Source organism: Clupea harengus, unplaced genomic scaffold, assembly GCF_900700415.2.
Source record: "Clupea harengus unplaced genomic scaffold, Ch_v2.0.2, whole genome shotgun sequence".
NCBI lineage: Eukaryota > Metazoa > Chordata > Actinopteri > Clupeiformes > Clupeidae > Clupea > Clupea harengus.
In genome coordinates this window covers 1,864-24,993 of record NW_024880373.1, presented here as the reverse complement: position 1 = coordinate 24,993, position 23,130 = coordinate 1,864, and the positions used below count along the sequence as shown (strand labels likewise).

The 23,130-nt window shown below is 41.9% G+C and overlaps 2 protein-coding genes across 7 annotated transcripts; both read right to left on the bottom strand.

Moving 5' to 3' along the window:
- Nucleotides 1-341: 341 nt before the first annotated feature.
- On the bottom strand, nucleotides 342-2,270 carry LOC122132000 (gamma-secretase subunit Aph-1b-like). The gene is made up of 3 exons (XM_042706748.1): nucleotides 1,677-2,270; nucleotides 1,071-1,241; nucleotides 342-514 (listed from the first exon to the last, which is right to left on the bottom strand). The coding sequence occupies exons 1-3, from the start codon at nucleotides 1,787-1,789 to the stop codon at nucleotides 418-420; spliced, it is 381 nt and encodes a 126-aa protein (XP_042562682.1). The 5' UTR covers nucleotides 1,790-2,270; the 3' UTR covers nucleotides 342-417.
- A 3,814-nt stretch (nucleotides 2,271-6,084) lies between these two features.
- Nucleotides 6,085-22,412, bottom strand: tpm2 (tropomyosin 2 (beta)). 6 transcript variants are annotated; one of them, XM_042706744.1, is made up of 8 exons: nucleotides 21,918-22,407; nucleotides 18,462-18,595; nucleotides 16,752-16,869; nucleotides 14,769-14,839; nucleotides 13,014-13,089; nucleotides 12,164-12,226; nucleotides 11,975-12,044; nucleotides 6,085-7,481 (listed from the first exon to the last, which is right to left on the bottom strand). In XM_042706744.1, exons 1-8 carry the CDS (start codon nucleotides 22,044-22,046, stop codon nucleotides 7,399-7,401), a joined length of 744 nt encoding a protein of 247 aa, XP_042562678.1. In that variant the 5' UTR covers nucleotides 22,047-22,407; the 3' UTR covers nucleotides 6,085-7,398. The 6 variants fall into 6 exon arrangements, with proteins under 6 accessions (XP_042562678.1, XP_042562676.1, XP_042562681.1 ...); XM_042706742.1 differs by lacking the exon at nucleotides 13,014-13,089 and adding an exon at nucleotides 13,795-13,870 and having other exon boundaries at nucleotides 21,918-22,400; XM_042706747.1 differs by lacking the exon at nucleotides 6,085-7,481 and adding an exon at nucleotides 9,373-9,518 and having other exon boundaries at nucleotides 21,918-22,411.
- Nucleotides 22,413-23,130: the final 718 nt, after the last annotated feature.

Below are 23,130 nucleotides of genomic sequence, written 5' to 3'. Positions count from 1 at the left end.
GAGACTGTGCTGTTATACTTAACATGAGCATGGCTGTGGAACTATTTCCTACCACTAAATTCCAGTGTTTTTCATTATTCAGTGTCACAGCACTTTCTGTAGCATATAACATTATATATTTTTTTGCACTCTCCACACCAGCAGCACAAGATCACTTTTCACTTTCCTCCTGGACACCGACACTGTCAAAATCATTGCACTCTGCACAATAGGGTCAGACCCTTTCATGTACCTGGAAACACACTATGTTCTCCCTATGTGTATGTATATGTGATTTATGTATGTATGTCGGTGAGGTGTATAAGTGTATAAGTGTATTTGTGTATGTGTATAAGCTACTGGATGACCTAAATTTTCCTCGGGATTAATAAAGTATCCATCTATCTATCTATCTATAAGACGGCCAGGAGGAAGCACTCAGAGATTTGTGCAAGCCATACCATAAGCCATCTGCTGGACCGATATTGTAGAGTTGTCATCTTCGCTGATTGCAGCCAAGCCTTCATTCGCCTTCCTGAATGACGTGCACATAATTGACAAAGGTGTTAGGATCAATACTATGAAGGGGCTACATTCCTAACCACAGACCTATCCGAGGCACAGCTATGAAATGACAAAAATGAACAATTCCCTTAACAGTTCCTTCCAGTAACTTTAACAGTTAATTACCTGAAACACTTTGGTGGATTAAGAGATATTCTTTAGGCTGTGATGTGAAATTTCTCTCAGAATACTTTATGACGGTAGAACATGATGACCTGATTGATCACTCTGGTTGTATATTAACCTTAAGCCCTAACCAATACCACCATACTGAATTCACATTTCCTTATTGCGAGAGACAAATGACTCACTTTTTCTGATAATGAAGCACATGCCAGAAAACTATAAACAAGTACTCTTAGAAGAGCCACTGTGGAGGCTTACTACTTTTTTTTCTAGTTCATACAGTTTTCATTTTCTCCTCTCCCCTTCTCCATTTAACACACAGTCTAGTTTTTCCTGTTTTGCGCTGAAACCGGTTGGTTGAACAATTAGGCTGATCTGTTTGTCAAAAGAATAGTTCTTACCTCAGTAGCCTGTAGTAGCCATAACGGAATACCTCCTGCAGCAATACTGAGAATATGACCCCAAATATCAACAGGCCTCGTTGCAGACTTGTATCGTCTGCATTGCTGGCCTTCGTAGCAATGAACCAAACCAAGGAAGAGAGGAGAAGGGACAGAAGCCAAAAGAATGCCCTGTAAAAAAAAAAGACAATATTTATGATCACCACATGATTAAGAATAGAAATGTCTTAATTATTTTTTATTATTATTTTTAATTAAACCATTAATTTTCCTAATGTATTTAGAGGTTGAAAATGACAGTGAAGTCTGTGGAAATTGCCTGCTTCAAATGTCACGAATAATTTCCACTAATAAATAACAACTGGTACAAACAATCGGCCTAAGGTATCTAAGCCCAAAATCAAATTCGGTAAATAGTCCTTTTATCGAGGTATAGAAAAGGACAAAAAGAACATCAGCAACTGACTGACTTCATTCAAACGAAACAGAAGGCAACAAAACCAGGCGTCACTGAAAATAAATCACATCACCTGGTTCAAGTCATGTGCTGCCGGGTTGTCCACCTGAGGATTAAACGTTGGTTAAAAAAAGTAGAAGATTACTTACCCAGCAATGAGAATGATTACTCGAAGTGGATCCTTCGCAATTGTGAATATAAAAAGAGAGAACGCGGGCCCGAATGCAATAAATGCACACCCGAAAAACACCGCAACCGTCATCGCTAGCTGTGTGTACCGTAGAAAAGGGCGAGATGATCAACGAGCTACACTACCGTTAGCTACCACAAGTCCTTCACTTCAACGCTAAATCTTACGAACTGAACACATACTAACGACAATAGTAATGCAAAATGAAAATGTTGCCTATTATTTGCCAGTTTCTCGGCTAGAGATCCGATACCGTTGACGGAACAATGAAATGCTATCACTGAAAACCACTTGCATTCCTCTGTACACAATGGCTTGATCACTCAAACGCTGCCTATTATAAAATAGCAGACAAGTTAATCTATAAATGTTACAATTTGCGGTTGCTTATTAGAACAGCATCGTTTAGTCTACTTTTTCCGCATCTTTATCACATGATCTTCTTTCAATGATGAGAACAAAACACTTCCAAACTTAACGTTTTACTTCCTCTTTCTCGTGAAATACTTGACGCGTGAGGTCATTTCCTGGGAGTGGCTTTGTTGCTTTATTGTACTTCCGGGTGGCGTCTCACCAAACGCATTCAAAATGTCATACTCATATATAGATATGTCTATGGTCATACTGTCTATGGTCATACTGGCGTACTACATACTTGCCCAACATACTAGGGATGATATCATCGTACTGCACACTACTCCCCACCTCAGTACATTTAATTAGGGAGCACCCAATTTCTATTTGTTGTATACATGCTATATATGTGTGTGTGTGTGTGTGTTTTATCCATTGATCCACATTATCTTACATTCAACGATATCATCCCTAGTATATCATGACATTCTGGTGTCATTATTATTCTTTTATCACTTATGAGGACCAAGTATGATTATGATACCAAACATTTGATGAGTAAAAAAAAAATGAAATTAGCCAAATGACATAATTTCCCTCAAATGTATTTACACATTCGCAGATATTTGATTTATTTTTTTTTAAATTGTGTTTCCCCTTTATTCAGCCCCTCAGCCCCCCAGGATCAAATGTGCTGCTGCAGGAGCTTTTTTCTTTTTTTGAAAAGCACAAAGAAATACATTACCCCAGTAAAACATCTAATTCACATTTATTAAAAACCTATTTGTAGATGTTATTTACAAATATCTGAACATGTTTTACAGAGGATGAAATGTCATGCTGCTATTACCAAACAATATATCTTAAAATACATTTTTAACAGTTTCCCCTTCATCAACACTGACACCACTAGCTAATGGCTCTTAATGTTCCCGCTGTTTGACTTTTTTTGGAGAGCTTAAAACGATTTCCCTTGTAGGAGACCTGGGACGGGGAACCATGAACAACTGTCCATAGAATGGTTCATCAAATTGCAGAGGGAATTTTCCGCATTTTTAACAAGCAGTACACCTTCCCTCTTATGATGAGCTGAAGGCCATCAGAGAAGTGCTCACCTGGCAGGTACTCCTGCCTTAAGCCAAGTGGCATGGAGTATTGCCTCCAGCAACACAGGACTCCTGTTCACTCAATTTACAACAACAGGTGAACACACCTACATCACCTAGCTGGTATTTCACTGCTGATGGAGGTTAGTATTGCCTTACTTCTTCCATCTGTTTAATGATATCATGGCAGCTAGGTGATACTAGGAACACTCTATTCATTATAATAATAATGTTATTAAATACTAATTATTAATAATAATAATAATAATTGTATTAATTGGTACCTAATAGTTTCTTAAATGTTTTTTTCTTCATTAAGATAGTATTATTGTCTTCTCTATGTTTTATATATTTATCTTCTTTCTAATGTTTTGTAAGTCATTTACTTATCATAACCACAATTTCTCTTCAGGTCTTCATTTTGTAAAAGTTGAAATAATTTAACAATGTATCTAGCTGTTGTTGCCCTCTTTGAAAGATAACTAGATGGCGCTAACTGCCCGAAAACACGTCTATTGCTTGGCATGACAGTTTACAGCTCTACTTACAGTTATAAAATAATAGCGAATGCTAGCTAACTATCGTCCCATACAGGCGAATGGCTGAATTTAGCTTGTTAGCTAACCCACAGCAATTGTTCTGTTACAAATGAACAACCCACAATTATAACACACATTTTTCAAAAATATCTCTACAACTTTAAAATTAAAGCATATTATACTACAATTATGCTACAGAGGCTTACATTCATAGTCGTCGCTGGAACTAGAGTTGCAAGTAAGCCACTGCTGTTCTCTGCCATATTTTTTGAATTTTATGGAAAGTTGGAAATCACCGTTGCATTATGGGATGCAGTAATCTATGAAGTGGGGTGTATCTGTATCATCATAATCATTATTTATTCAGGGAGAATTGACTGAGCACAGGGCTCTTTTGCAGCAATAGTGCAGGCAAAATAGCGTTTTACGACAGACTAATTGTAAAATATTTTTTAAAAATTAAAAAATAAAAATACACCTCAAAAATGTAATTTTTTCCTTTACTCCTATCAAAATGAAACTTTACACAATGAAAGTACCCATGAAAAGTCAAATGTTTTGTATTACAAGTTTCTTTTTCAGTACTAATTTAAGGATATTCACTTGACTGTTTTTGAGGCACCCCAGTGTTGCTTTAGCCTTGTGCCCTGGTAGGTAATCCCTCCCCCAAGCCCTAGTTTTAAAACAGACTGCAACAGGTTTTCTTGTGATATTGTGAAGACTTTACTTCCATTCATTGTCCCTTCAATGATACAAAGTTTCGTAGTTCCTGCAGACGAGAAATATCCCCATAGCATGATGTTACCACTGCCATATTTCACAACTGGGATGGTGTTTCTTGAGGCATTGGCAGTGTAAGTGTCATATGACCATAACAACCTTTTCCCATATCTTAAACAATTTCCATACATGTTTTAATGTGGATCATCTGAAACAGTGGCTTTCCCCCCACCCTCCAATAGAGTCCAGTTTTATGCATAGCTCTTACCATTGTGGACTCCTAAACCTGCATCCCAATTTGAGCCTAATTTTTTCGGGGTGAATGGCTGGACCGTGGTGGCCTCCTACACTAATATCTTTCTTGAATGTTTGGTTTGGGGGACAACCTTTCTACAAAGCATGTGGGTGGTGTAATGCAATTTCCACTTTCTTCTGATGGATCCAGTAGTGCTCAACTGGACATCAATCGACACACTTGGATATTTTCCTCACGTAAGCATTCTGAATCACCTTGTCTCTTTAGTCTTCATTTCCTGTTATTTTATAACCTGGCTGACGACCCTAGACAGAATGATTTTTACATCCAGAAGGAAATCTCTACTTTAAATACTCATAGTAGTACTTTGTTTTGATCAGTTACGTTCAAATACGTGGCACCTCTGTATCATTTGTGAATAATATACCATCTGCCTTAATGTGGAACTGAAAAGCACAGGGGTTTGAATAATTATGCAAGTAGTCCATTTCCGTTTTTAATTAATACAATATTTGAATGTTAGCAGACGTATAAATATTGCCTTTGGAAATATACTACAGTATAAATATGCAGAAGTGTCTTTTGTAATTGTGAGAGTAGTGCAGACTTTCAGGGGGGTTAAAGCTACACTATGCAACAATTTGACACTTTTGGAGGTATGGTTACATAGGCAACTAGTTTTGGTACCATCCTCAAATTCATTTTGATAGCATATGGTCATGTGAAGGACAGATAAACACCTGTGTCTTTCCCACTAGCAATCCAGGATATGCAATATGTAGTTCTGTGTTCCAGGCTGGAACACCCTGCAAAAATGGAAGAAAAGCTTTCACAGTATGACATTGCCAGCTATACTGCCAAAAGACACCAGTTAGTGTGTTGGCAAGCTTCTATCAGTGTCAACTGGTGTTGTTGATGGTGTCTGCAAGGTTTTTGCATGCCTTTTAGGTAGCTAGCTCGCTAGTTTTGGAACAGAACTACTCTTTACATTCAACTTACTTTGAATGCTACGTTCAGGAAATAGTTATTAAAATCCGATACCATGTTTCTACCAGAACATAGATGCTTCATGCTGATGAGAGTAAAGGAACAGGTATAGAAACCTCTATAGATGGCACTGCTGATTCATTGTGGTAAAATGTTTATTAAACATTAGTGTTTTAAAAGATCTAATTGCACAGACTGTAATAATGTCATGTATGTGATATATTTTGCGTTCATTCTTAAGGTCTTTGTCATGAGATTTCATCATACATTGGTTTGGTATTTATGGTTTTACTAAAATGGGGCATCAGTTCTGTAACTGTGAGGCATTAATGAAATACTGTTACAACAATAATTAGTCTAGAACATACATTAGAGAGCAAGACAAAAGTAAAAAGTACACAGAACAGCCATTGTCTTTGCCTTTATTTTTCCCATCTTAAAAGAGCGTACACAATCATTTGCATAGAATACTTATGTGGGTTGTAAAAAGAGGGCAAAAAAAAAGTTATATAAAAGGTTAAATTCATTTAATTTTTAAAAGTGATCAATTCCCTTTAATCTACTTGCAAATTTCAAATGTCAAACTTTTTTTCAGAATTTACAAATGAATGAATGAAGTAGAATGTTATATCTACTCCCAAAACTAAAAGTATTGAGTGACCCAGAGTTCTATGTAGCTTAGAGGGATGTTCCGAATAATACATGAAATTCAGAGAAAATAAACAGAGAAAATGACAAAAAAGGAAACGCTTAATAGGCTAGTAGCCCAACAAGAAGGAAATCTCACCAGTGACCTCACAAGAATCCTTCAGGGAATTAAAGTAATTATTTAAGATTTTAAGTGCCAAAACAAAGTGGAACAGGTTGTTACATTTCACAGGAACAAACTTTGTCATGTTCGCAAAAGTAAGCCTAAACTTTTATTTGAGTACTGTTTTCCGACAGGTACAAACATTCATTCATCTAAATTCAACTTCTACAACTGGTGGAATTTCAAATACAATTTTATACCATACAGTATAACGTTTAGGATTAGTTAAATTTGCTGCCCATTTGATTGACTGAATTCAAGTACTGATCCAAAACAGTCTATACGTGGTCACGGGACACATAGAAGAACTGCCTGTGAAGCATTTTGTAAAGATTTTTCCTGTAAAGAATTTTGTAAAGCATTTTACTGTGAAGCATTTTGTCTGTGATACAGCATAACCCTCTTCAGACTGAGAGCAAAAAGGCAGATCAAATGTCAGAAAGAAAGTGGTCGGAGAAACAAGACAAAAAGCAATGCCAGTACATTTGGGTTTAGTAGTGTTCAACATAGCAAAAGAATGGGGGGGGGGGGGGGGGGCAAAAACACTAAACTGAAACACAGGGTTGTTAAGAGTCTAGCTGCACACAAAAACCAGTCAGCAGTGGTGTTATGGTGCTGCACGACTGGTATTGGCTTAGGTGGTGGCAGCTAGTCGCCATTTTGTATTTCAGGCATGGCATTTTATGGTGTTCTGTCCACATGCTTGACCCCTAGAGAAATGCTTCAGATGTGGCATGATGTCTGAGAGTTGACTTTTCACATTTAGTATCCAATCTCAATGGACCTCTCTGAAGGGCATGCTTATGCAAAATGCCGGTAGTGATGCACTTGGACCTTTTGATATTTTTTTGTTTGTAAAGCTAAGTGTGTTTTTAGACTCTTGGTGGGTCCTAGCGTCGGAGCTCGCTTTATAGATTGTTGAGCTCCAGCAGAGTCTGATCCAGCACCTGGTGCATGCCCAGGTTCTCTTCCTTGGCCTGGGACAGTTTCTCTGGTGATGCGTGAAGGGAGAACAAAAAAGGAAAAAAGGTCAGATGTTTTTCCCCCAGAAACACTTGGAACATTGAGGAAAAGTGACTGTGTGTGTATAAAATCACATTGAACTTAACATGGAAAAAAACAATGGGGAAATGTCAATAGAATTATTTTCCAAATTGTGAGGACAGGAAATAGTTGGGTTTTCTTAGGACAAATAAACTAGGCAGCTCAGTAGTCTTCAATATTTTGGCTAACATTTGTCTGCCTCCATCACTGCAGTACTGTGGTGTCTTTGTGTCAGTGGAGCTCAATAGTCTGTGTGTGTGTGTGTGTGTGTGTGTGTGTGTGTGTGTGTGTGTGTGTGTGTGTGTGTGTGTGTGTGTGTGTCTACACAATAGTCTGAGTGTGGGGGAAATGTCAGGTGTGGTTTGAGTTTCTTTCATTACAATGGGCCACTCACCTAGGGGAGCAGATGCTACTCTGTGTGTGTGTGTGTGTGTGTGTGTGTGTGTGAGACAGAGACAGAGAGACGGAGGGTGTGCAGAGAGAGGGAGGTGGTGAAGTGGTGACCAAAGTGCTATGTCTCAGAGGTCAACAGAGATGATTGTTCGATCAGGAATATTTGCACGTAACCAAAGTGCATTCGTTTAGTTTAAGTGCCTTGAAATGTCAAATCAACGAAAATATACATCTTTAACATTTGAATTGAACAAATATCAAGTCAAGTTATCTAAAAAGTGAACCCTTTTATCCCTGAGAAAAAAACAGCACCCTTATAAAATCTTTATCTTGAGTCCTCCACACCATAGTGCAAACACAGGAGACTGGAGACATGCTGGTCCCAAACTCAAACTAAACTACACGCCGGAACGAACATGCTTTATCAGAACAGTCTGCGGAACAGAGTATACAACACCTAGGACATATAAAGGAACACTAAATAGAACGCTGGTGCAGTGACTACATTTAAGCTAATAGATGAATTTACATGGAATTCTTTTTCAGTATTATTACCAAGTGAAAAAAAAAACAAACAAAAAAGATCTTGCATCCGGTGATATCACCATAACAATTATAAAATTAGTTTGCAACATCAAGAATATTTTTTAAATCTGCTTTCGGACCCGAAAATCAAAGGGATCTTTGGATCGACTCCGATCGACCTAATGGACTCAAACAACAAAATGGTGTCATTTCTGCCTCATTTGTAACACAGCATCTAAAACGATAGACGGGAATGCATTCCCAGAGGCAGGGACAACAAATGACTGTGCGAAGTGAAAATAGTTGGTCTTTAAGCACAATGGAACCATGTCCCATATTTGAACAATCTCAATTGTTTTCAGCTGCAGTGCATTGCATCCATACAGTCTGAAAGGGTTCCTTAGAGTCCCCGGATGGCTTCATCTGCTGTTACATTTGCTTTTCCAGTAGAATATATTTGTGGACTGTAGTACCATAGCATGACTATAACATATGCGCTACACACCATAGCATCACTAACGTACTATCTGACCTACAGTCTGGAACTGGCCATTACTTAGAGGGCTGAGACTGCAGGTGTCTGAGGAACTAGCATGGAAGAGAGGAGTAGACATTTACAGACACAGCTTCTCTCTTGATGTGAGGTGGAGGCAGATACAGATACATGACTGGATAGGAATAGGAAGCTGGGATATAATTCAAAATAGCCCTATGACATATTCCGAAAGCAGTGTAATTTTTAAATTCCTATTTTTATAAATATGAGGAAATCGGTTTGCCGTCACGCTGTATGTCATATTACAGGAATGTTGAAATTGTTTACTATTTTGGTAGTTTAAACTCAAGGTAGTGTGGTGCAGTGACAACTGTGTTCTTCTGTGACAATATATATATATCTTTTTTTAAATCATCATTCTAAAGTGTTGTTCAGTCATGCTGAATTCATATCCCAGCTCGTCTAGTTTCTGGCCTCCGATTGGCCAGATTCAGCCGTTTAGCTCGTTGAGAACGACCCTGAGCTCATTATTGAGAATGCGATTATTCTCCACCGTTGCATGGAAGCGATCTGTAGCCACGGCAACATCAGTGAAAGCCAAGGAGAAGATTCAGAAAAAGAGGAGGGGGAAAAGAGGAGGAAGAGAAAGAGAGAGGGCAGGGTTAGTCCAGTGAAGATCAAAAGATGTTAGCAGAAAGAAGAAACTTTCTTTACATTTTAGCAGTAGGAAACCACACTCAAATTCACAACACCACATCTAAAAGAGTCTAAAAGCAGAGGATGTGATCAAGATGGACACTGGACAACAGCACACCTATGGGCTTTCATAAGGTGGCGAAAGGTTTAGGTGAGAACAGCAGACCAATGGGCTTTCATAAGGTGGCTAAAGGTTTAGGTGAGAACAGCAGACCAATGGGCTTTCATAAGGTGGCTAAAGGTTTAGGTGAGAACAGCAGACCAATGGGCTTTCATAAGGTGGCTAAAGGTTTGGAATGCTGTGAGAACAGCACACCTATGGGCTTTCATAAGGTGGCTAAAGATTTAGAATGCTGTGAGAACAGCACACCTATGGGCTTTCATAAGGTGGCTAAAGGTTTGGAATGCTGTGAGAACAGCACACCTATGGGCTTTCATAAGGTGGCTAAAGGTTTAGAATGCTGTGAGAACAGCAGACCAATGGGCTTTCATAAGGTGGCTAAAGATTTAGAATGCTGTGAGAACAGCACACCTAAATAAATAACAGCACTGGAGAAACTGAAATCTTTCTGCTGTAAATATTTGGGGCATTACTACATTGTTAAGGCTTTACAGCTCTGCCACAGAAAGATTCTGTGGAGTTTAACTATATTAAATAATTACATTCGATTTATACATGGAGTAACTATATTAAATAATTACATTCGATTTATACATGTTAACACTGGAAACATCTATCTACATCCCGCCAAAATATCTAGAGACAGAAATAGCATAGAACTCCTCCAAACTGTGCCCGCCACATCTGGTGCATCTTCTGATTTGAACGTAACCTTGGAAATAACTCAACATGTGTATACTTTGGGTTTGGTTAACAAAAGAAAAAAAGAAAAGAAAAGAGAAATTCACATAAGAAAACCCAGAAACGAAAGAAAAAGAGGAAATCAAGTGAACGTTTTTTTTTATGTTTATTACAGAAGGAACAAAAGAAAAGCAGACAAAGAGGGGTGAAGGAAAAGCGTGACACAAAAACCCACTTATAGCACCGTGTCTCACGAGCATTATCAACATCGCAACAGTCTCTGAAAGCCTAGTGGGGTAGGGGCATTCATCATTATCATCATATGAGCACTTCAAAACTCAATGATGGGGAGGGGGGAGATGAACTGAACAATGCTGAAACCTCCGACACAGAGAGCTAGAGAAGAGGAGGATAGGGACAGGCAGAGAGAAGAAGAGATGGACAGACAGAGAGAAGAAGAGATGGCTCCAACGGGCGTACACAACTCACTGTTTGCCACTCTCTCGGCCAGTGGTAACCTACACTTAAAATGGTCTTGCACCTCGTAAACATCCTATGACCCCAGACCGGTCGGAGTGCAGGATCCTCAAAAAGAGCGGTGGAATGACAAACAGAAACGGAGGAGGAGGAAACCGAGGGATGAGGAGGTGAAACCCTGAAGAGCCAGATGGAGGGAGAGGAGGAGAGGAAGCATAGCACAGAGGAAAAGAGAAAGGAAAGCAGGGAAAGGAAGAGAGAAGAGGAGTGGAGTAGAGTAGAGCAGAGAGGAGAGGAGAGGAGAGGAGAGGAGAGGAGTGGAGTGGAGTGGAGGGAGGGTGCTTAGAGGGTGGTCATGTCGTTGAGGGCCAGATCCAGCTCCTCGCTGAGGGCCTTGCCCTTCAGTTTCTGAGCGTACACCTCATCTGAAGTGGGTCCCAGGAAAGAGGGAAGGACAGAGGACAGGACAGGGTGTGGCAGCCAGATAAACCCAGAGAGGAAAGTGGGAAAGAACATAAACATTGGAAAGGTCAGAAAAAAGGAAACGAATAGAAAGTAGAACTAAAAAATGGGCCATGCGCTCTGCTACAAATGCGTTCTTCTTCTTCATTTCTCTAAAGCACTCTACGCCACATGCCAACGGCTTCAATGGCCTCTCAAGCAACGAGAGAAAGCGTTCTCTGTTAGACAGTTCATCATACCTTAAAAAAACCAAAACCACCAAACCTCACTGATCACGTCAGTCAGTCAAGCCAAGCCAAGTCACCAGACAGCACCTCAAGCAGAGTTAGTAGGAGCTCTTTATGTTTTAGTTTTTTTGGTTATCCAACACGTGTTCCAAAGACAAGACACCTATTACTGCACTAGCAACCAATCAACAGTGTTAACGAGGTCAGTTTCAGCTTCACACAGGTCCTCCTTGACCATACACATTTCAAACGCAGAGACAATATTAGGTCATTGGGAAAGTGCAAAATTGAAAAAAATTAAAAGTTAAAAAACAAAAGCACACTGCTCAAGCAGACCATTGGGTTACGAGGGGGAAACATACCTTCCAGATCATCAATGGTCTTCTCCAGCTTGGCCACAGACCTCTCTGCAAACTCAGCACGGGTCTCAGCCTAGACACAGGGACAGGGAGCATTTAGAGCCAACGTCTCCAAACATATGCAATATTTCAGTGAATGAATCAGCAATCAAGACTTGAAGCTGTCTTTAGGAGTCTGAAGACCGTACCCACCTCTTTAAGTTTTTCAGTGAGGATTTTGATCTCTTCTTCATATTTGTCCTCCTTTTGTGAGTACTATAAATCAGATGATAACATGATATTGTCAGTCTGTCTGAAGGAGTTGCTCATATTAGTCATACAAAGGTGTTTTTCATGTAACCATATTTCAAATACAATGGGTAATGGGTAAACATGTCTTTATAGGCACAGGCTTATCACTGACAGAGTCAAGAAAAGCAGTAAGGAGTTTGAACTTTTTAGATAAAGGGAAACTTAAGATAGGCTGTGCCAGCAGGAGAGACAAAAAGCAAAGCAAAGAAAGTCACACTCCAGAGGTGATCTAATTTTGCTTCTAATTTCATTTCCTGTCGTTTGAACCCCATCTCTATATTAATAAAAAAAAAATCACCACATTATATCTGTGAGCTGAAATGAAAGTGAAAAGCTCCTGACTTGAGGGCAGTTCTTTCAACTTTCCCTTTACGGAAATACGGCACATTCTAAGTCGTCATGACAGTCCTGGCGGATTTGAAGTCTTCGCTATTGCCAAGTCATGCTCTGTGCTTCAGTTACATGGTCTCCGTGACGACTGTAAGACTCGGATTAGACTAGTCAGCCCCTGTGAGGCGCTGGGATACATTTGGCTGAGCTGAAAAAAAAAGGCACCTGCCACCACTGACACTTTCCATTTGTCCTATATTATTCTATATATGTACATACTATATACAAGTATATACATACAACATGGTCTTTCAAAACTATTTCCACTGTGTCAACCCACTCAACACACAGGATTACAGGCAGCAGCGTGGCTCAAACCAAAACCCTGCCGCTGTTTACAGACAGCTTTGGCTCGCCCTACCTTCTCCGCCTGTGCTTCCAGAGACTTCAAGTTGTTGGTGACATTTTTCAACTCTTCCTCAAGGTCACCAGATTTGCTAGGTGGCGATAGCAGCAGCAAGGAGAGGCCAGCAAGGAGGCGAGCAAGGGGGGGGGGGGAAAGGAGAGAGAGGGAAAGGAGAGAAATAACGAGAGCAAGTTGAGAGCATGGAGAGAAAGCACAGGTAATGCTGAGGAGGAGAACCCCCTGCCCTAGAAGGGAGAAAACTACCCAGGCCCCCCCCCCCATGTTTCATAGGCCACATCTGAACGGCACAGGGACTTGTGTGTTTGCTTTAAAGCCCCTGTGTTGATCACATGGGAGAAACAGGACTCTTTTACTCTTTAAAAAGGGCTGGAGAGCAATGAAGACTGATGATGATAGATATTTTCCAAATTCTCAAAGTTCTTGGAATTTCATTTAAACCATGAGGAGTGTTAATTTGAGTTCCTCAGTCTTTTTTGGTCAACAGCATTAGTCTTGGCTAGTGGCTGGGGGGGGGGGCACCTTTCATTTAAAGTTTGTAACGAATGTTTCCCTCAGCGAGGCAGCAGGCCACAAACGTCAGGATAGGACAGCAAGAGAGAACAGTTACAGGAATCCAAAGCGACACGCAGGGATGCTGAAAGGAGGGCAAGAGAGGCCTCCAGCAAGGAGAGGCAAGCAGGTTAGTCACTATGACGACAAGGAGGAGAGGAGAGGCGAGGCGAGGCGAGGCGAGGTCCTCTAGGAAAAGTGTGGGTGTCGTCTCAGGTGAGAGTACCTCTTCCTCTCCGCACATACTGGACTTCAGGTTCTGGTCCATGAGCCTAAGCTCCTCCTCCAGCTGCCTGGCATGACTGGGATTGGTCCACGGAGGATGAGGGGCGGGGTGAGGGGAGATGAGGGGAGGGGAGGGGAGTTCACAAAACATGGCAAGTCCCAGGTGACGAGTGCATTGAGGCATGCATTACCACAACAAAAAAGAGGGGGGGGGGGGGGGGGGGGGAGAGAAAGAGATCCGAGGTGCTTCACTGCGGTTAGTGTATCCAATGGCTCCAGTTACACACGCATACACAAACACCACTCCACACACACCACATTACTACAAACAGGGAACAGTTTTACAATGAGCTGCATGTCCAGAATTCCCATTTCCACTCTCAAAATAGAAATGAATACAAACACATGCCAATATAAATAAATCAATTGAAATAATGAAAGTCGTTAATTTAAATTATAATTTTACAAATGAAATATTAAATCCACAAATAAGGTCAATAGGATCTTTCAAAACTAATTTCACTCTGTCAATACACAGGATTACCACCAGGACGGTTCAATTAAGTAAACAAGATGATGAAACACTGGTTCCTACAGATATACCTTACGTATGACGCATGCAGTGTGCAGTGCATGCAGTGAATACCCTCTGGGATGAAAAGACATCTCAGATCCTTAAAGGTTCTTCAGTTCCTCCACACAAGAACCCTTAAAGGCTTCACTTTGTGACCTACTGATGGAGGGTTCTTTATAGAGCCCTTCTATATATTCTTTTCATCTATGGATAATCTCCACAACATTTCTCATCGTTGAAGAAACCCTACCCTACATCAGCAGCAGGCTGTGGGTTCTTTGTGTGGGGAAAAAAAAAGGTTCTAGAATCATTACACTTGAGAAGAATCTATGAAGAACCTATGAGGAACCTTTTTTCCCTCAGAGCGTGTAAATAAGCGACGATAAAGAGGGTCAACTTACGCCTCAGCCACCTCAGCCCTCTCCTCTGAGCGCTCCAGGTCACCCTCAAGGATCACCAGTTTACGGGCCACCTGCAGTCACAAGACGGGGCTGGGGTCATCACAAGCACACAGGCACAGCAGCGGGCACCTCACATGACACACCACAGAGATTCAGGGATAAGCCTGCCAACACGTTTACATGTAAATATCACCCTGGATAGGGACAGGGATAAACGATTCATTTAGAACAGTCAGAATCTGAGAGGATAGTAGAAATCACTCTACAACCACCTGAAAGCATTCGTTTTCATTCTCCTTCTGCAGACACTCATACCTCCCCAATGTACACTGCTTGAACTAAGGCCAAAACAGCACATTTGACACATAGCTAGCAAGCCTTTAAAATAGCCATGTTTAGTGTGTGTGTGTGTGTGTGTGTGTGTGTGTGACTGTGAGGGTCTGTAGAATCAAGAGATTTAAACTCATTGAACCCCTTCAGCATCTGAGATAACAACTTCACACTAGCGGGCCCCCAGTGTGTGTACATATCCAGCTGGCCGAGCCACGGGGGGTCGGTAAAGTGTGTGTAGAGAGGCCGTCAATGACAGGCTTCAGTCACTGTAAGTCCATTAAGAGCCTACTTCAGCTGTCAGCGTAATCTGCCGCGGGGACACGGGCGTCCTCGGGCAGACTGGCGCTAAGCCCTAGCCGTGGGCAAACACAGCATGTTTCTCAGTTCCCTTCAGAAGCGGCCATGTGCGCATATTGGCCCAAGTGGGAAAGTGGGACTTTAATGTCTTACCGTCTTTCTAAAGGCTATTTCTAAATGCGTGCTACAAAATGTATGTGCTGTTACACATCTGGCCGTCAGGCAGGAATCAAAGTGTGAGACGCAGTCACAAGGGGCCCCTACACTGGACACTAGAGAACACAATCTCCAGTTTATGGCTTCCTCAGGCATCATGGGAACACAAACCTAACTGTTCCCAGAGCCCCGTGGGCGAGAGAGCCGCTGGGCTAAGTCCACTCTCACCCTCACAGCATACAGCTGATGCCTGAGCGAAGGTTAATGAACACTAACAGGTAGAGAGAGAGAGAGAGAGAGAGAGAGAGAGAGAGAGACATGAATGCAGCCAGGGAAAACCTGTTGAATAACTTTCAACCTTGAAACCACATGGTTGGGCGTCTGTCTGTGTGAATCAAGATATTCCCTTTACAAAGGAGTAGTTAGCAACCCATATAACATGAGTAATATATGCTATTCTGACATGATTTAATACATGACTAGATCCAGTCATATTCTCTCTAAAGCCGTGGGCATCCACCAGAAATGAGTTTGTGATCCAGAGTAAACTGTGGGGGTGTTCTCTGAAGGAGGCAGGCAAATGGAATGGAATGGAGGGGTTGTACCATGACAACAGTCTTAGGTTTGGCCTCAGCTCAGCTCCAGGAGAAGTGGCTGCATTTTGAATCTGTATTTGAGTCCAGAGGAAATGGGACCAGGCAGAGGGGCCGAGAGCCGCAGACACGCGGGGACCGCAGAGGGACAGACCTCCTCATATGTGTGTGTTGACGCTCACCTCCTCATATGTGTGTGTTGACGCTCACTTCCTCATACGTGTGTGTTGACACTCACTTCCTCATACGTGTGTGTTGACGCTCACCTCCTCATATGTGTGTGTTGACGCTCACCTCCTCATATGTGTGTGTTGACGCTCACCTCCTCATATGTGTGTGTTGACGCTCACCTCCTCATACGTGTGTGTTGACACTCACCTCCTCATATGTGTGTGTTGACGCTCACCTCCTCATATGTGTGTGTTGACGCTCACCTCCTCATATATGTGTGTGTTGACGCTCACCTCCTCATACGTGTGTGTTGACGCTCACCTCCTCATACGTGTGTGTTGACGCTCACCTCCTCATACGTGTGTGTTGACGCTCACCTCCTCATACGTGTGTGTTGACACTCACTTCCTCATACGTGTGTGTTGACGCTCACCTCCTCATATTTGCGGTCGGCCTCCTCAGCAATGTGTTTGGCCTCCTTCAGCTGCATCTCCTGGAGCTCCATCTTCTCCTCGTCCTTTGTCGCTCTGTTCTCAATGACCTTCATGCCTCTGAAGAGAGGACGGAGAGAAAGGAAAGAAAGGGGGAGAGAAAGAAAGAGAGAAAGAGAGAGAGAGAGAGAGAGAGAGAAAGAAAGAAACAACAATGAAGATCAGATAAGAGAAGAAAGGGGAGAGAGAAAAAAAAACAACAGAAGAGTTCAGTATTCCTTCCCCACCAAACAGGCCCAGTCAGTTAGACAGGTCAGGTTTAGGGTTAGGCTTTAACAGAACAGGCCTGTCCTATACAGTCACAGACATGTTTGTGGGGAGATTTGTTCTCATCAGATCTGAGAACCTTGCAGTGTGACAGCCAATCCTTGGAGAATTGTCTGACTCCTCCACCCAAGCACACAGGTGCACACACATAGACACACACACACACACACACACACACACGAGTATGAGAAATGCACATACAGTGCACATACATCAAGGCCAACTGGAAATGGAAAATGTTTGGGAAGATAGAGTATGACTATATGGATCAACCATATGGATCAAATGTGTGTGTTATTAATGATTATTTTGCTTTATTTTATTGTTATAACATATTACTATATTACTCAGTAGACATATTAAATAAATGCTATGTCAAAGTTAAAAGTTGTTCCCATGAAGGTACGACTGCCCTGCACTCCACCACACTGCAAGCCTCTTTAAAACAGGAAACAATAAGAGCCTGTTCCTAGACCAGTGCAGAGGGAAACTATGGAAGGGATAATATACAGTCCACTGATCACTCGAAAAGGTTCCCAACGCGCAGCGAACCGGCGGACTATACATTAACCCACTTATTATACGGTTACTTACCAAAACAAAATGTTTTCCAATATCTCTTTTTTAACGATTTCGTGTGGCTTTGGCTGACAAAAAAAAATTGTTCTTCAGGCAAAGAACTTTTAGAAAGTTTCAGGTGTTACCTATCAACATATTACTTCCTGGCTTACAATGAATTTCCATTGCGATAAGAGAACAGACTACTTGCAGAATATTATATATGTGCAGAAAGATGTGAATCAGAAGCACAAAACCTGTTGCCAATGGCAGCGGTCACTAATGTTTTTTTTACATGGATGGTTCATTCAATTCAATGGAAGCATTCTGAAGGGCCCTATAATAAGCAGTAATAATGGATGGAGCCAATTACAGTATAGTTAGCAACACAGAAAACTGACCCTCATATGAACATATTTTCTTCTGAATAATCCCCAAATCATTATACTTTTAGTCTGTATCTTATTAGGGAATGCCTATCATCTTTTTCAATACAATATGGAAAATCAGTTTGGACTCCTGCTTACTGTTTCATTGGGTCTGTTAAGGGTTGGACTGAGTATGTCATTTGTCAATGACTATGCCAAGCATAAAGTATGAATCTAATTGCGGAGCTCTTATCAAGACCATACAACTGCATGAATGATCACATTGATGCATACATGATGACATGTGCAACTGCAAAAAGATCATGATGAACAATCTGTGTCTTTACGTGCAGCCATGAGGTGCAAGTGCCTAGACGACACTGAGAGACACATTCACACAGAGGTGCGATTAGCCGTGTTTGATGGTATGAGCCTCCTGGAGGACTCCGTGGACCTCACCTCTCGCTCTCATCTGCAGCCTTCTCTGCCTCCTCCAGCTTCTGCAGCGCGGTGGCCAGTCTCTCCTGCGCGCGGTCCAACTCCTCCTCTACCAGCTGGATACGTCTGTTGAGGGAAGCGACCTCAGCCTCTGCCTGCAAGACCACAGATGAAATGTATGTCAGTAGACTTATAAATCAGATATTCTAACCAAAGTGTAACTCGGAGGGAACTTGTAACCTGTCGGTTTGTTTCGTAAATTGTTTGTAAAAAAAAAATATCACTGAAATGAGTGATATTTGTAGGTAATAAAAGTTGCTGCAACTCGAAACCCCAGTTCCCCATTCATGGCCCCCCCGACAAGGTTAAAGGCTCACAGCTGAAACATCAACATCTTGAGGCGGTGGCTAAACAAAGGCGTCCACTCAGTGGGGGGTGTAAGGGCCCCAGCGTATGGCCCTATAGGAGGAACACCAACATTCCATTATGCTGTTCAAATGGACACACATTAGCGTCGTCTCGTGATACAGGGCCCGGCTCAAAGGCCACTGCGTGGTGGAATGTGCAACGGTTCGTTAATGACTCGCAGGGTCTCCATTATATCCACGCTGGCCCCAGACGACGACACCACTCAGTTAACGACAGGCTCGAAAAACAATCGCAGCTTTCAGACGGTGAGAAACTCGACGCGGCGGAGCACAGCGTGAAAAAGGTGGCGGCCATGTTTGCACCGGGGGGAGGGGCCTCCCTCACCCTTGATCTAATGTTTGTTAGCCGTCGAGGAAACAAGACCTGCTTTAGGGCCGATAATAGCATGAGCTGCCTGACCCTCCTCCTTATACGGGGACACACCTCACGAGCGGGCGACAGTGGTACAGGAGGTAAAGAAGTCGTTTAGTAATCACAAGGTTGCTAGTTCGATTCCCTGTCGAAGCGTCCTTGAGCAAGACACTGAACCCCTAATTGCTCCTGATGTGCAGTGTGCCATCAGTGTAAATGTAAAATGTGTATACATATGTAAGTCGCTTTGGATAAAAGCGTCTGCTAAAATGACTAAATGTAAATTCAATTCTGCTGTTTGACACTTCATTAACCTTTGATACGAAACCCTGCCAAGAGACCAGGGGAAATATCTTGGGGGGGGGGGGGGGTCCTAATTTCAAAGGGCAACGAACTGTGAGCAACACGTGTGATGTCATGATAGTAGTCTGCAAATGATCTGCAAATGGCGCTACATCAAAGGGAGGGGTCGGGAAGAATCATACTTGCATGTGTGCACTCATAGGATCGTGACTTGCATGTATGCACTCATAGGATGCTAGAGTTGGACTTGCATGTGTGCACTCATAGGATCGTGACTTGCATGTATGCACTCATAGGATGCTAGAGTACCGGGAAACCTTTGTGGGACAAAGAGGGGGAAAGGTAAGGAGGGGTAGTTACTGCTGTTACTGCTTATGTGGTGGAGAGAGGAACTATTTTTTTTTAAATAATTTGTTCTAGTACTTTCTTAGAAACTAGGAGCATGTCTGAAAAAAGATTTAAAAATGGAAAGAAAATGAAAAAAAATAAATAAAAATAATTATTTTACACTTATATTTCATGTGTGACAAAGTCACACATTACGATACTCTGACAACTAGATAATGATAAACTCTATGAATCAGCTACCCTTCAAGACAATGGACCCTCATGAGTACCATATGTGTGTGTCTAACTGTATGTCCTTGATCGGTCTCAAGTCTCACCATGCTCTCCAGGTGCAAGGCTGAGACAGCATGGGCCCTGTGAGTAGATTCCGATGACAGAAATGATTAGGGGAGGGGAAGCTCTCGCATCGCCAGCATTCCAAGACCCCCACCCCCAACCCTCCCCTCCCCTCGAGAAGATCTGGGGCTCTTTAGCCGACACAAAGGAGACTGTGTTCTGGCCATGACAGGGGATGGCTAATCATGCCGCCACTCTACAAAAATCCCATAAATCTCAGGCTCATTCCGACAGTTTGCTTCTGGGGAAGAGCTGGAATGTCACCGGCATTCTGAGCATTCCAGAACCTTTGCAGTGGTCCATTAATGGTCTGGCCCGGGTTGGTTTCACTGGCAGACTGTAGGAGTCATTCCTCCACGAGCCTAATTACCAATTAAGACTAGACCATGGAGCCCTCTGTAAAAACTTGGCAGATTATCAAATTGTTTACTTATTTGATGAGCACAATCTGACAGTCATGAGTGGCAGGGATGCTAACGTCATTCCATTCGTCGAGCTCCCTCAAGGACTAATTACTCGTCTGCATTAGTGTCTGAGTGTCTCTTAAGGACCTTTCAGGGTTTCTCCTTATGCCTAAGGGATGCCGTTGTTAAGGAGAAAGATGTGGGGATCTCCCATTCCCCCTTGTGTACCACTTCACCACACACTCAGGAAATGATTAGCCTAAGCAGGGTCTGGCTAACACAGCGGAGTTACGAAAAAGGGTTGACCAAACGAGCGACCGTAAGTTCACCACTCGAAAGTTGGATTGCCTTTATAATGAAGAGTGCCAGAGAATGTCTGTACCCCTCCCGCCCTTTAAACTTTCAGAATTTTGCTGACGGAGTGAATCACCACAGATATGAATAGTATGTCAATAGTGCTAATAGTAAAACCCCAGTATACTGTATATACACAGTTTAACTGTAACCACAACAGTTAAGTACATATCCCACATCTAATAAACCTCACTAACATCTCTGGAAAGAAGATTCAGGTATCTTCTGAAGTTAGAGGTATCCCTACAGATATAGGACACCTCATGATAGGCCCAAAGATGAATTGCTTAATTAATTACAAGTAATGGCAAATCTGAAACCACCCAGACGACCCTCAAGGCTAAATAATAATAATAATACTACTACTACTAATAATAATAAAATAATAATAACTTCCATCCATTTGATGCACCATCTAAAGTCCCCCCCGCCCCCTCACAATCCTTGGTCAACATCCAAATTCCATTTTAGGCTCAAAGCTCAAAAGAATTACAAAAAAAAGAATTTCAGAGTGTACTGAAGTTGAGTTGAGCCCTATTTTCTGTCAATGATTATCTGAAGTGTATACAGTACAACTAGGTCAACTCTGTCAATGTTATGGCCTTCACATGGCCTTTCATTTTCATTATTTTAATTAAAGGAGAAAAATAGCTTTGGGGGATGAAACGCGGTTCACCTCAATGTCAACTACCCTCCTCTCTCACAGTGGAGCCAGCTTCACTACTACAATAGCTTAAGCTCAACTGAATGGAGTCGATGGTCCATGACATGACAGACAGATATTGGATTTTTACAACATGCAGAATATTTAAAGTAAACGTCGCACTATATAATATGGAATGTATTAAACAGCCACATTCCAAACTAAACGTTTAAACTGCTACTTCCGATTATTTGTTAGTCTATGGTATGGTGTGTGAAAGACCGACGTCAAGGCGTATCTTTATATTACCCTTTCTCTGGCCTGCCTTTCGCCATCCACCTCTCTTTGAAGACTTTCGGCACGGTCCTCTGCATCGTCGGCTTGTTGTTGCAGTGTCTGGATTTTCCTTTTCACTGCTTCAATGGATGACCCCGCCATTACAGACGTATCCGATAAGTGACCAAGATATGTATTTATCAAAGTGCCGACGAGCTCGACAGTAGGTTACGCGTCTCCGTAGCTTTCGTCGCTGCACGGCGACACCTTGGGATTCTTGTAGGTCCAAAGCACTCCTAAACCTTCGCGCACAGACGACGGAGTGAATGAATGCTGACAAATGTGTATCCGATGTTTTATTGCTTGCAGTCGATTTCCGTATTTATGTGCATAAACTTGCGAACTCTGCACAGCTTTTATAAAAAAAAAAGATGCTCGTTACGTGTGCATGAGTCTACCGAGACCAGGTAGTTGAAATTCTCCAGCAAACAGTGAAGTTGCTCTTAGCTACATTCCCTACTCTCCGCCCTCCCTTATCTTCTCTAACATGATGTCACAGGTCATAGGCCGTTCACGTTTTAAAGAAATAGTTGCCTGCTTAGCAGCTGCGAGATACGCCCAGGAATACGCTCAGAAAGCAACATTAAAAGGAGTAGCTAGAATTGGTCGAACGCAACAGAATATAAACGATGTTTTGAGTCATTTTGTATCTTACAGAAACACAGCCACAACGTTGGCTAGACTCTTTGTTAGCCTACATATTCACATCACATACAGTCAAATTGAGAGCTCTTGAAGGGGATAAAGGCCTCTGTATTATTAAGTTATCTCTGTTTAGTTTACATCATATCATCTAGACTCAAGACTAAAGAAATAGTGTTAGATCAAATGTAACAGTCCATAACATAAAATTAAAGGATTAACAAACTACACAGTGTATTCCATCCAATCCAAGTAGGTCATATATCTAGATTTAGTTTGTTGCTGTATGTTTGTGATTTTTATATTCTCCCCACTCTGAAACACTACACGCTTGCAGTTTTAACATGCGTGATTTGACCACAGCAACATGGCATATAAAGACTATCCAGGCTCTTTACAGATCCCTTGGTCTGTCTCCTGTAATAATAATCCATGAGTGTCAGAGTGTGCTGAGCTGACATCAGATCAGTCGAACAGCACTAAGAAGTTCGCAAGAATCAACATCCTGGGACTGGGTCCTCCTGTCACCCTAGACATGAAAATC